Source organism: Panthera onca, chromosome B1 (genome assembly GCF_046562875.1).
Source record: "Panthera onca isolate mPanOnc1 chromosome B1, mPanOnc1 haplotype 2, whole genome shotgun sequence".
In the NCBI taxonomy this organism is placed as follows: Eukaryota; Metazoa; Chordata; class Mammalia; order Carnivora; family Felidae; genus Panthera; species Panthera onca.
Window position 1 is genome coordinate 120,724,207 of NC_138342.1, and position 12,251 is coordinate 120,736,457.

The 12,251-nt window shown below is 35.5% G+C and overlaps 1 protein-coding gene across 14 annotated transcripts in view; it reads right to left on the bottom strand.

The window, feature by feature from the left end:
- Positions 1 to 12,251, bottom strand: part of INPP4B (inositol polyphosphate-4-phosphatase type II B) — a 762,324-nt gene that overhangs the window by 111,387 nt on the left and 638,686 nt on the right. For all 14 annotated transcript variants that reach the window (XM_078445724.2, XM_078445723.2, XM_078445726.2 and 11 more), the window contains one exon: positions 11,993 to 12,196. In XM_078445724.2, the coding sequence (XP_078301850.1) occupies positions 11,993 to 12,196 (204 nt within the window). The remainder of the gene's footprint in view (positions 1 to 11,992; positions 12,197 to 12,251) is intronic.

Consider the following 12,251-nt stretch of genomic DNA (forward strand, 5'->3'; position numbering starts at 1 on the left):
GTGGACAAGCTAGATATAGGAAGGTCAAGAGAGGGAACCACAGGAAGGACCAGGCAGAGGTGTCTGTCACTTTACATGAGTAAGACTAGGCATCACTTATCTAAGACTTGAAAATGAGTCCAAAGGCAAATCACTAAGAGATGATGCTGAAAAGGACAGGCTGGTCACATGTGTCTTTAAGTTGAAATAAAGAGGAATATACAATCAAAGATGGAACAATCACTTGGTTAAAGGGTCAATGAGGTTGGGTCAATGGACATAAGTGGCTAACATGAATAGAAGACAGTGTCAACATCAAACCACTCATGTGACCGGGATATAAAACAAGGAATGGGGTATAGGGAGAAAATATAATTCAATTCCTAGGAGATAATTATTAATTATTCTCAGAAAAATCACTATTCTGAAATTAGAATGCTAAAAATAGGGATGCAATATTCTTGAAGGGAAACCTTGAATATCTGATTCCCACCCCCCCCACCCCGAAGAAAAACACTTTCCATAGTATCTCTGTGAAAACATTCACACAAAGGAAAATAATCAGCAAAATGCATTCTTATTCTGATAATTTGCATGAGGACAGTCCATGTAGGAGCTTCACTTTGCTTAGATTGATGGTGTGGCTGGGGCCTACCTACTCCACTTTCTTCCCTACTAAAATCACTTTCTTCCCTACTAAAATTTTTTTTCAGACTGCTTCCATGAAGTGGAAAGGATGGTTAGTGAAGGGAAGACAATGGAAGCATAGAAATGTGGCTATAGTACATGGTGCTTCCATACCTCCCCTTTTCAGGAGACAGATACTACTCTAGATCCTACTTTAACTCCTCAGCTACTTGGGGGGTTTCAAACCAAAACCAAAACCAAAACCAGAACCAGAACAAGAACCAAAACCAGAACCAGAACCAGAACCAAAACCAAACCAAAAGCAAAACAACAACCTATCAGAAAAACAGATTGCTGGGGTGCCTGGCTGGCTCAGATGGAAGAGCATGTGACTCCATCTTGGAGTTGTGAGTTCAAGCTGCATGTTGGGCATAGAGCCTACTTAAATAAACACATGAATAAACCTAGAAAGAGCAAAACAAAACAAAACAAAACAAAACATAAATACAGATTGCTGGGCCTTCCCCCACCCCCAGAAATAGCAGTCATTATTCTGCTACATCTCCTGTTGAATGAAGTAAGTAATGGAAAATTGGTGGGTTACAGTCTAACCTTTATTAAATGGAGGCTAACTGGTGTCCTTGACCTTAATGGAGCCTTAAGACAATTGAACTTCATCAAAGTGAGTGGCTATAAACTATTTCTCAGCAATGAGGGCACAAAGTCAGGAGAACTAGTAGCAGTATTTAATCCATTCCGAGTCAGGTGCTGATTTTGGTCCTTATTTATTTCTGGTTTAGGACCTAAGTTAACATGGAGGCCAAGCCCAGTGGCAAGAGGTGCACAAATTTAATGGATGTACTAGTGAGTAGTTAGTGAGACTTTGCACCTGGCAAAGTGAGCAAAATGGTGTTTGTTCAGCATGTCACACATTTATGAGCTTGGTGGCATCCAAAGAATTCTTGACCCCTTTGGATCAGCAGTTCACTTAAAAATATAAAAATAGAGGGCACCCGTGTGGCTCAGTTGGTTAAGCATCCAACTCTTGATTTCAGCTCAGGTAATGATCTCATGGTTCTGAGTTTGAGCCCCATGTCAGGCTCTTGTGCTGACAGTGTGAGGCCTGCTTGGCATTCTTTCTCTCTCCCTCTCTCTGCCGTTTCCCCATTTATGTGCACATACATGCTCTCTCTCTGTCTCAAAAATAAATAAATAAACTTTACTTTTTTTTTAAATTTTTTTTTTAACGTTTATCTATTTTTGAGACAGAGAGAGACAGAGCATGAACAGGGGAGGGTCAGAGAGAGGGAGACACAGAATCTGAAACAGGCTCCAGGCTCAGAGCTGTCAGCACAGAGCCCAACGCGGGGCTCAAACTCACAGAGTGCAAGATCATGACCTGAGCCGAAGTCGGCCGCTTAACCAACTGAGCCACCCAGGTGGCCCTAAATAAATAAACTTTAAAAAATATATTTAAAAAATCAGCAATGCTTAGCAGCTGATCAGTTTTTCTAGGACCTATTTTTGATCAGCAAGAATGTGAAGACTAACCCAGAACTGAAATGGGGTCCAAAGTAGCTTTGTTGTATCTATATTTCTACACATAATTTCTCACTTGTCATTACCAATTTTTGAGTACTTTGATTAGAACCAGCCAGTGAATTAATAAGGCCAATCACATCTTCAAAGATAAACTTCAGTGTATCCTTGAGTCAACTGAGAGTAATTTGTACTCAACTGGCCTCTTTCCTCAACACTGCAAACCTTCGCTCTTTCAAGAGCTTGATAGCTCTTCTCTCTGAATCCTAACTTTAAGAATGTTGGGTAAAAAAGGAGTTGCACTTAAAATACTCTATGGCACAAACTGGTACACGTATGGCCCACAGTAGGTAGTACACACACACACACACACACACACACACACACATACACACACACACACCTGCACAAATACACATATAAACATACACATCATATCCTGTAAGAATAGCCAGACATGTGATATCCATCAGAATTGAGATAACCCAACCTTTGCTTCCTATTGATTCTCCTACTTAGCTTAACCTAATTACTCATGTAAAAATCCCTGACCTTTGTTTCCAGATCATCACACTACTGACTTCACCCTGACATTCAGTCCATAGTCATATAAGTGAGATTCTGATAGTCAGCTACTATTTCTGTAGTATTGACCTCCCCATATTGTCCTGGTCTGGCTCTTGGCCAGACCCATCCTATCAGCTATCATACAGCCAGGTCTACACATGAGTGTACATTCACCCTCATCAATCACCATGCTCATATCATCAGTCCTCTGATCAAAAGCAGGCTTTGTACTGCAGCAAGTATTCATTCTTCAGCCTGGAGGCACTTCTGCAGTTGTGTCGACCTACATATCTCTTCTTCTTTCTCGTTAATCTTCAAAACGAAAACTTCCCCAGGTCAGTCTCCTTGCTGTCCTAGAAACATGCTGTTAATTAGCTCAACATATATTTTCTGGGCATCTGCTACAAGCTTGCTCAGTGCTGAACATCAAAGATATGAGGAACTAATATTTCTATCCTGACACATACTGCTTTTTATGCTCGGAATGCTTTCTCTCATCTTCCATCAATCCAGATTCTCACCTTTTCAAGTATCATCATCTCCAAGAATGGTTCATTCTATTCTATCTCTGCTTAACATTTTTTTTTTCTTTCTAGCAAACTCTATGAGGGGGATGACTATTATTTATTAATCCTTTTATTCTCAGGTGCTAGGAGTCATCAGGTAATAGATAAATAAAATAATGAATAAATGAGTGAATGAAGAAGGAATGAAAGAAGGAAGCGATTATTTTTTTCATCTTCTGCAACCTTCATATAACTTCTCTCTGAATATTTTTAACATGTTTAATGTGTATCACACAACCACCTCCATTCTGGGATAGATTCCATGTCTTTCAATATCTCTTCTTAGTTTATGAGTGCTGGCCATTCACTTGAATTACATGATATGGCTTTTGAGGCCAGGAGCCATATTTTCTACTTAATTTACTTTCCCCCAAGAACTGATAGCATTATTGTACACTTAATTAACATCTGTTGATTGACTAAACAACCTGTGACTTACAAGTAAAGGGATACAACTATAGTAAGTATTATGATATACATCTCCAAATTAAAGTTAGAACCAAGCTCATACTCCGATTGGCTGTGTTCCCCACAATAAAGGTCACATCATGGTAATGCTTTCAATGTGGTGAAAACATTAAATAAAGCATTTGTTTAATAACAAAAAACCCACTGATTAAGTAAAGCTCTTAATTTTAAATTGGTAATTGGATGTTATCTGCACACCATTAGCTACACAACTGGTTGAATTATATGACATTATCAGTTGGTGTGTTGCATATAATCAATTTCCAGGATTGATTTTGTTTAACAGAATGTTCCCTGATATACCAAGTTAGTAGTCTGCCTAAAAATACCTCATTTCTTTAACTATTCATTAAATTATGGATATTCAAAAATTTGTACATAGAAAATAATGCCTCACTATTTACATTAGAACACAGTAAAGTTTGGGCTGCCTGTGAGGCTCAGTTGATTAAGCATCTGACTCTTGATTTGGGCTCAGATCATGATCTCAAGGTCATGAGATCGAGCACCATATGGGACTGGGCATGAAGCCTGCTTGGGATTCTCTCTCTCCCTCTTCCTCTACCCCCCTCCCCATCTCTCTCTCAGGAAAAAAAAAATTACTAAAGTTTAAGAGTGATTGATTTGAATGTAATCACAAATCTCTAAAGTATGTGTATACAAATTTGCATATTCATTATATACAGGAAAAATAAAAATATCTGATGTTGAATCAGGCATTTTAAGAGTCAATAAAGTATCTAAGGGAGATGATGGTATCCAATATAAAAAAAAAACACAGGAAAATTGCCATTACATTAATAAAAATAAAATATCTCTGTTAAAAATACTGGCTTGAGTGGGAGGATGAACGGCTGATTCAGCAAATCCATTTATTCATTTATTTCTACATTAACTCTGAAAAATACATTGAACGAGTATGTATAAAACACTGTATTAGGTGCTATAAAACAGGGAGCTGAAGGTGAATGTATTAACTTCATGTGGGAAAATCTAGAAATTGTCAGGATTTCATGAATATGCATGCACATAAAGATCTCTTTTGGGGTTTCTTTTCTTTAATAGAACATTTGTGCATTTTAATGGACAGTCATGAACTTTGCTTAATCACCTTTTGTGGACTTTCATATTGGATAAGTATTCAAAGCACATTTCTCCTGGGTGAAATGGACTGGAGAAGTTCAGGAATGTTTCCCATCCATCAAGAAAACAGATGATAGAACACATTTCAGCTGCCACATAGGTAACAACTAGCCCAATTCTCCCTGTCTTTGCCTGCCCTTTCTGATTGTGTGAGTGGATACTTCCAATGCCCCCTTCTCATTATAAGATTAACAAAAGCAGACAACCCTATTATGTGTGATTTAGGGATGAAAAAGAAAAAGCTGGGACAAGGGGAAAATAGTCACTGCCAATTCATATTTGCTGAGTAACATCTAAAATTTTTTCTGTATAACTAGGACCTTTGTAATTGGTGCATGAATAATCAAATAAAATTAAAATTGCCACCACAGGGTTTCCGGAAGTTTCTGAAAGCCTTAATTCATCATGTTCTTATGTTCTTCATCATGTTCTTTGGTCATCTCTGATGTCATGTATCTAATTTGAATTTTACTGCTTTATATGTTTGGAGATATTGGAAGCTGACTTGTACAGTCACCTCTTGAGTTGATTACGACACTGGGAAATATACACTAAGGAGAGAAGGATACAGCTGGGTACTTTTGATTACAAGAGAGACACAGAATCCCCAGATGAATTCATGAATTCTAGTAGGGAAAAGGTACCTGACACAGTGCAAAGTTATGTTAAAGTTGAATATTCCATATTCCAAAATAAGAAGGTAAACAAGAATAATTTGAGGGCAAATTTCAAAGTCATTAATATATTCTACAAATAAGTAATGAGCACCTTTTCTGTGCAGATGGTCTGCTAACTGTGGGGTACAACAGTGAACATGAAGCTGACTTTGCCCCCTAGGAGCTTATAAAGACCATGAATACATGAAGAAATATATATATATATATGTATATATATATATACATATATATATACATATATATACACAAATGATTATAATTCAGTGTTCATGAGGCTGTGTGATCATGAGATGCAAGAATAATGCTTTATTACACAAAATGTTTTGGAGTTGAATGCATATTTTATATCTATCTACCTATAACATAAAATTTTGAAATAAACGGCCATACTTTAGTGGGGATTTTATTCATTCAGGTAACTAAGCTATAAGGTACTGCTTTAGGAAAGTTAAATTAGTGGTCGAGTTGTCTATAAGAATTAATTACCTCTGAAGAATGAGATTTATTTCCTTCTTATCAAGATCAGGTTAGTGGTTTCACATAAAATAATTCTAGCCAGCCAGAGAACTGAACAGAGTATCTTTTGAATTATTAATTTGCATAGGTACCTCTGCATTATGCACAGCCTGAACTATTTTTCCTAGAGATAAGGTCTACATTGGAGACAGAAGATGGCAAGTGAAGTTGAGAATACAGATCACTGCAGATTTCTTGTGGGGATATTTGGCTGGATAAGTGTGTTTTGTCCTCAATAGTAATATTTTGCAACTATGTATGCTTACAGTTACTAATTATGGCAATATAAATAGCTCTATCAATACTCTTGTCAGGCTTAAGCATTCATATTTGATCCAGACATCATTTGAGAAAGTTGTAGTACAAAATAGACTGTGAGATGGTGGTAAAGAACATACCAGAAGGTGGTTTATGTAAATCTCATTCCAAAATGCAATCTTTGGGAATACTGAGCTACAGAGAAACCACAATTTTTTTTCAGGTTATATATGGAATTTATTAACACTATGTCCAACATAAATATTACTGTAAATTTATGCTACTGCTTCTATAATCTATAACATTATTGAAAATGTATTATAGATAAGTGTGGATCATCTGTGCTCATGTGACATAAACATATTTTACCATAGAAGGCATAACAAATGTTTCCCTAGTTTAAGCATGGACTGAAAATTTAAAATTTGATTTACATTTACAACATGAAGAAGGGAATTAACTGGGTAATTTGGATGCTGAAAAGTTGCCTGATATAGAAATTTAGTTCAATTAAAAAATGGGTTTGGGATATGGCTAAGTAATAAGAATAGTTTTCTTACTTCTGCTCTTTGCTGGAATGAAACAGAATATAAATGATCAGAAGTTTATTTTGTTTTTAACAATTTTTGAATGAGGGTAGATAGATTTAGCCCTGAACCCATCAGTGTAGTAATGTTGAAGTTAAATCACAGTGTTCTAGAGAATAGTATAATTACTGGAAGCCACAAAAACTGGGTCAACTTAATACTTTAGTTGGATGACATGCTTTCATATTTTGGACAAACTAATCTTGGAATCCCAGCTGCTAGAAGCATCTGTTGTAGAGATAAAGAGAAAGAAAAGCAATATGTCATTTTTACCAGCTAAAAAAATGAAGAATGTCATATTAGTCTATTTCTTTGCACAGATTGCCATAAAATCCCAACATTCCTTTGGGTTTAATTGTTTACTAATTTTTCAGGAAAATAAATCTTTAAAGCACTCAATCATTAAATAAGTACAATTCAGCAAATAACAGGCACTTTTTTTGGTCCATGATCATTTTAGTTTCAATCTCTTCCATATTGACTAGATAATTATTATCCAGATTCATATGTCATTAATTTTGCCAACAAAACAGGTTGAAAAGAGAACTGCTGACTTAGAATTAATATTCTCTCTTCTAACCTCAAAAAGAAAGGTTTTTACATGTATCAACAGAGTAGAATTCAAGAGTAATTTACTAGTATATATTTAGTTTCCAATATTTATTTTAAGATGCTAAATGCAGCTGTTCAAGTTAATTGTTAAAACTACAGTCATTATAAGACATTAAATAAAATGCTTTTTAAAAAATGGAGGTACTGTAATCTTATGTGCAAACCTAAACCAACCTAAGTGACCAGAGAATACCTTCATATACCACAGAACCTTAACTAAATTAATATAAAACACTGAATTATTTCAGGAAGTTTATTAGACTTGTGATTAGTGCTGAAACTTTTCTAACAATTAACTAAGAAAAATGGTACACAAAGTTTTGATTCTAATTCATTTAATAGCACAATGTCTAAAGGCATTTTCAATTAGCTACATTTGTTTGGATTTACTCATCTTTTCAATTTTTATCTTATCGTATCGTATCGTATTGTATCTTATCTTATCTTTATTTCTTTCTTTTGAGAAAATGAGAACATGCTTGAGAGCAAGCAGGGGAGGGGCAGAGAGAGAGGAGAAAGAGAATCCCAAATAGTCTCTACTCTGTCAGCACAGAGCCTGATGCAAGGCTTGATTTCACCAACCATGATATCATAAGCTGAGCTGAAATCAAGGGTCTGATGCTTAACTGACAGAGCCACCCAGGCACCCCTCATCTTTTCAAATTTATATAAAGCTTTGAAAAGAATGTTAAATGGCTATGACTTTGGTAATTATTTTTTAAATAAGGGATTTCTATCTTTTAACAAAGGTATCTTCTCAATAGGAAGTAATTGCTATGGAAAAGCAATCAGAATGTTATATAACAACCAAACTTGGTTACACTTGCAAATAGTGGCAAATTACATTAGGAGGAGAGAGAAGCAACTTTTCTGAGTGGGAAAGATTTTCCTTATAATTGTGGTAAATTTAGACAAAGTATTCGTATACTTTCTAGCAACAGTGTGTTCTGGAGGAAATTCAGAAATTATATGAAAGGAGATAGGGAGATACAGATATTTATTATTATCCTACCCTTTTGTCTGTGAAGGAAACCAAAACACCCAAGAAACTGAGAAGACACGTCCACATCAACTGGAAGAAAAAAAATCAGTAAGACTTTTTCCTAGTGTCAACAGACTAAAGCATTCCAAAAAGAATAATAAAGGATAAGCCAACAACCATATGGACGTCCAATGCAACCCTGAATGGCCCATCGCAAGGATTGGAATTCTTCCTAATTTTTCTAAGTGTTGCTAGTAAGCACCTCTACCCATTGTCTTTGGGATGCCAATTTGAAACTTTTACCCATTTCCTCATCCTATCCTCTTCCTCCCCTTTTCTTTGTACGAGATTCTACTTTAAGGATAAAATAAAGCACCCACGTTAATATCCAAACAATATAAAGAACTCCTACAACTCAACAGAAAAAAAAAAATTAAAAAGCGGCCAGAGGAACTGAATAAACATCTTTCCAAAGAAGACGCACAAATAGCCAACAGGTATGTGACAAGGTGCTCAATATCACTAATCATCAGGGAACCACAATGACATATCACCTCATACTTGTTAGAATGGTTATCATCAAAAAGATAAGAGATAACAAATGCTGGTGTGGATGTGTAGGAAAGAGAACCCTGGGTGGTGTGGTGGGAATGTAAATTGGTGCAGCCACTGAAAAACAATATGGAGGTTCCTCAAAAAACTAAAACTAGAACAACCATATGATCCAGCAATTCCATTTCTGAGGATGTATATACCCGAAGGAAATGAAATCACGATCTCAAAGAGGTATCGGTACCTGCACATTCACTGAAGCGTTATTTACAATAACCAAGATATGGAAACAACCTAAGTGTCCACTGGCAGATGAATGGACAAAGAAAATGTGGTAAATATACGAAATATCATTCAGCCACAAAAAGAGGGAAATCCTGCCATTTGCAACAACATGGATGGACCCTGAAGGCATTAAACTCAGTGACATAAGTCAGATGGAGAAAGGCAAATACTGTGTGATCTCTTTTATATATGGAATCTAAAAACAAACAAACAACAAACTCACAGAAACAGACAACAGGTTGGTGGTTGCCAGAGGTGAGGGTTCGGGGTGGTAGGGCAAATAGGTAAAAGGGGTCAAAAGGTACAAAAACTTCCAGTTATAAGATAATAAGTCATGGGGATGTAATGCACAGCATGGTGACTATAGTTAACAACACAGTATTGTACATTTTAAGTTGTAAGAGAGTAGATCTTAAAAGTTCTCATCAACAAAAAAAATCTTATATATTAACTAATTTAGTATGGTAATTATTTCTCAACTCATTATCTCAACTCAACTAATACAATATTATATGTTGGTTATATCTCAATATAGCTAGAAAAATATTTTAAGCAAACAAAAAAGAAGCCATCCAGCCTCATCTACCCTCAAAAAAGTGAAACTGATCCTTATATTCTCCTCATAGTCTCAGCAGAAGAGCCCATTTCTGCCCAGGACTGCCTTCCACCTGTATGCTAGAATTGAGTCTCTTCTTTATGGAGAAAAAACCTCACTCTACCATTCATCACCTCTCTGCTTCTCAAATGGCTTTTGGAATATAAACATGCTCAATTTTCACCATCTTTATAACAAAACAAGTAAACTACTAATAATAATCACACACACCTACAATATAGAAGGTCTCAAAAATTATCTAAAGAAAAGGAAATAAGGAGGGAGGGATGGAGAGGGACACTTTTGAGCAGCAGGAGAATGGCAAGGTGTGGAGGATAATTTGCATAACAAAGCAAGGTGAAAATTATAAAAACAGAAGATACCCAACTTCAAAATTTTTACTTGACATAATATAAAAATGGTACCTATTTGTCATAAGGTTGACATCATATGTTTAATTCAATAAAATACAAGTTCTTTTCTATATTTACTCAAACTCTTTAAAATTTACAACACACATTTTATGATAGATCCAGTTTTCCCACTTACTTTAAGAGATAGTATTAATCTCCATAATAAGATTATATAATTTATGCATCTTAAAAAAGAAAACATATAGCAACAATACTAAAGTAATACAATGCATTTCCAGGCCTTCCCACATAATGGGGCATTATTGCACAGGTAAATCATTTATCTCATGACCACCCAAGGAGCTAAACAGAACAGGTACTGTTATTTTCACTTTACAGTTGAGAAAATTGAACTTCAGAGAGGTTAAGAGGTACATATGTCTTGGAGCTGTGAATAAATTGAAGAAGAAGGTGAAGGCAAAAAGGAGAAATATTAGATTTGCTCTTCTGAAAACTTCTCAGTGGGAGAAGCACAATCTTAATCAGCAGCAACAAATACTTATTCAGCATTTACTTCTAGCAACCCAGCTCTGTCTTTCCTGTGATAGAAGTTTTATCAAAAGATAGAACAGCCATCACTTTCACAGCCCTTCAGACAGCAATTTTTTTTGAGAGACCTGGGCCTTTCAAATAATTTACTCCCCAAACGCTCTTAAATTCTAGGATGGCAGGAAAAGTAATCATTAACTGTTTAACATCTAACATGGCTAGCATATTATTTTCTTGGTTAAACTTATGATACAGTAAAGAGCTTTCTTCTGTGTGTGTGATATGCACATACTTTGTTCTTGGATAATTAATATGTATTAATTCAGGAATAACACTGCTCCCCTTTAGCCAGCACCTTCATGTTTCTCTTATTCTGTCCAACTAGAGTTTCTATTACCATGTTAGCTTTTTTTTTTTTTTTGGCCTATACTAGCTATTTTTTCAGATGCTTTTATGTGGCCATCCTTTTGCCAATTTCAGAGCACCTGGACAACATATTTTTTTAAATAATATAATCACGAACAAGAAGGATTTAAGAGATCTCTATGCCTACTGCTATGTAAACGCGAATGTCTTTTGAAGTTCGTCCAGAACTAAAACACCAGATTGCAGTAAGAAAATATTTGCAAGAAGTAGTGGATTATAAGTGATTTTTTACTCTTTTTCTAAAAAACACAATTTTAATAGTTCATATTACCTTGGCAATAAATACAGAAAAGTATTATAGGTCATGTAATTGTGGCATCTTTGCTTTAATGACATCTTGGTTATATATATATATATATATATATATATATATATATATATATATATATGGTTATATATATATTTATGTATATATGTATATTTATGTATATATATATGGTTATATATATATTTATGTATATATATGTATATTTATGTATATATATATATTTATGTATTATGTAACTATAAATTTTTATGCCAAATAAATGTGATCAGGAATAAAACTTCCATTTATAATTTTTCCCCAAGGAAAAATGTTGCCTATTTATCCACAATCTGTATTAGGACTGCTTTCCAACTTGTTTTGATGAAGAGGAGAGATTTCTGATCTTTCTTGCTTGACTTCTCAGGACTAAACATCAGGAGGCAAGCGATGTGCAAGAGACTTACCCACTCTTCCTCATCATAGTCTGAATGATGTGGTATGGAGTCCTGCCTTCTCATCGGTGGGGGTGGGTCCTGGGGACAGCTCTCCTCTGTGCTGTTCTTAGGAGAGGGTGGTTTCTTAAGGACACCTCCTGGCCTGGCAGTGTAGAGGGCTAAAAGAGCACTTCTAACCAACTGATCCTTGAAGGCATGTACAAAAAGCTCTGTCTGGAAAGAAATTGACAAGGATTAGAAACACCATGGTAGGCATCTCAGCATAGAG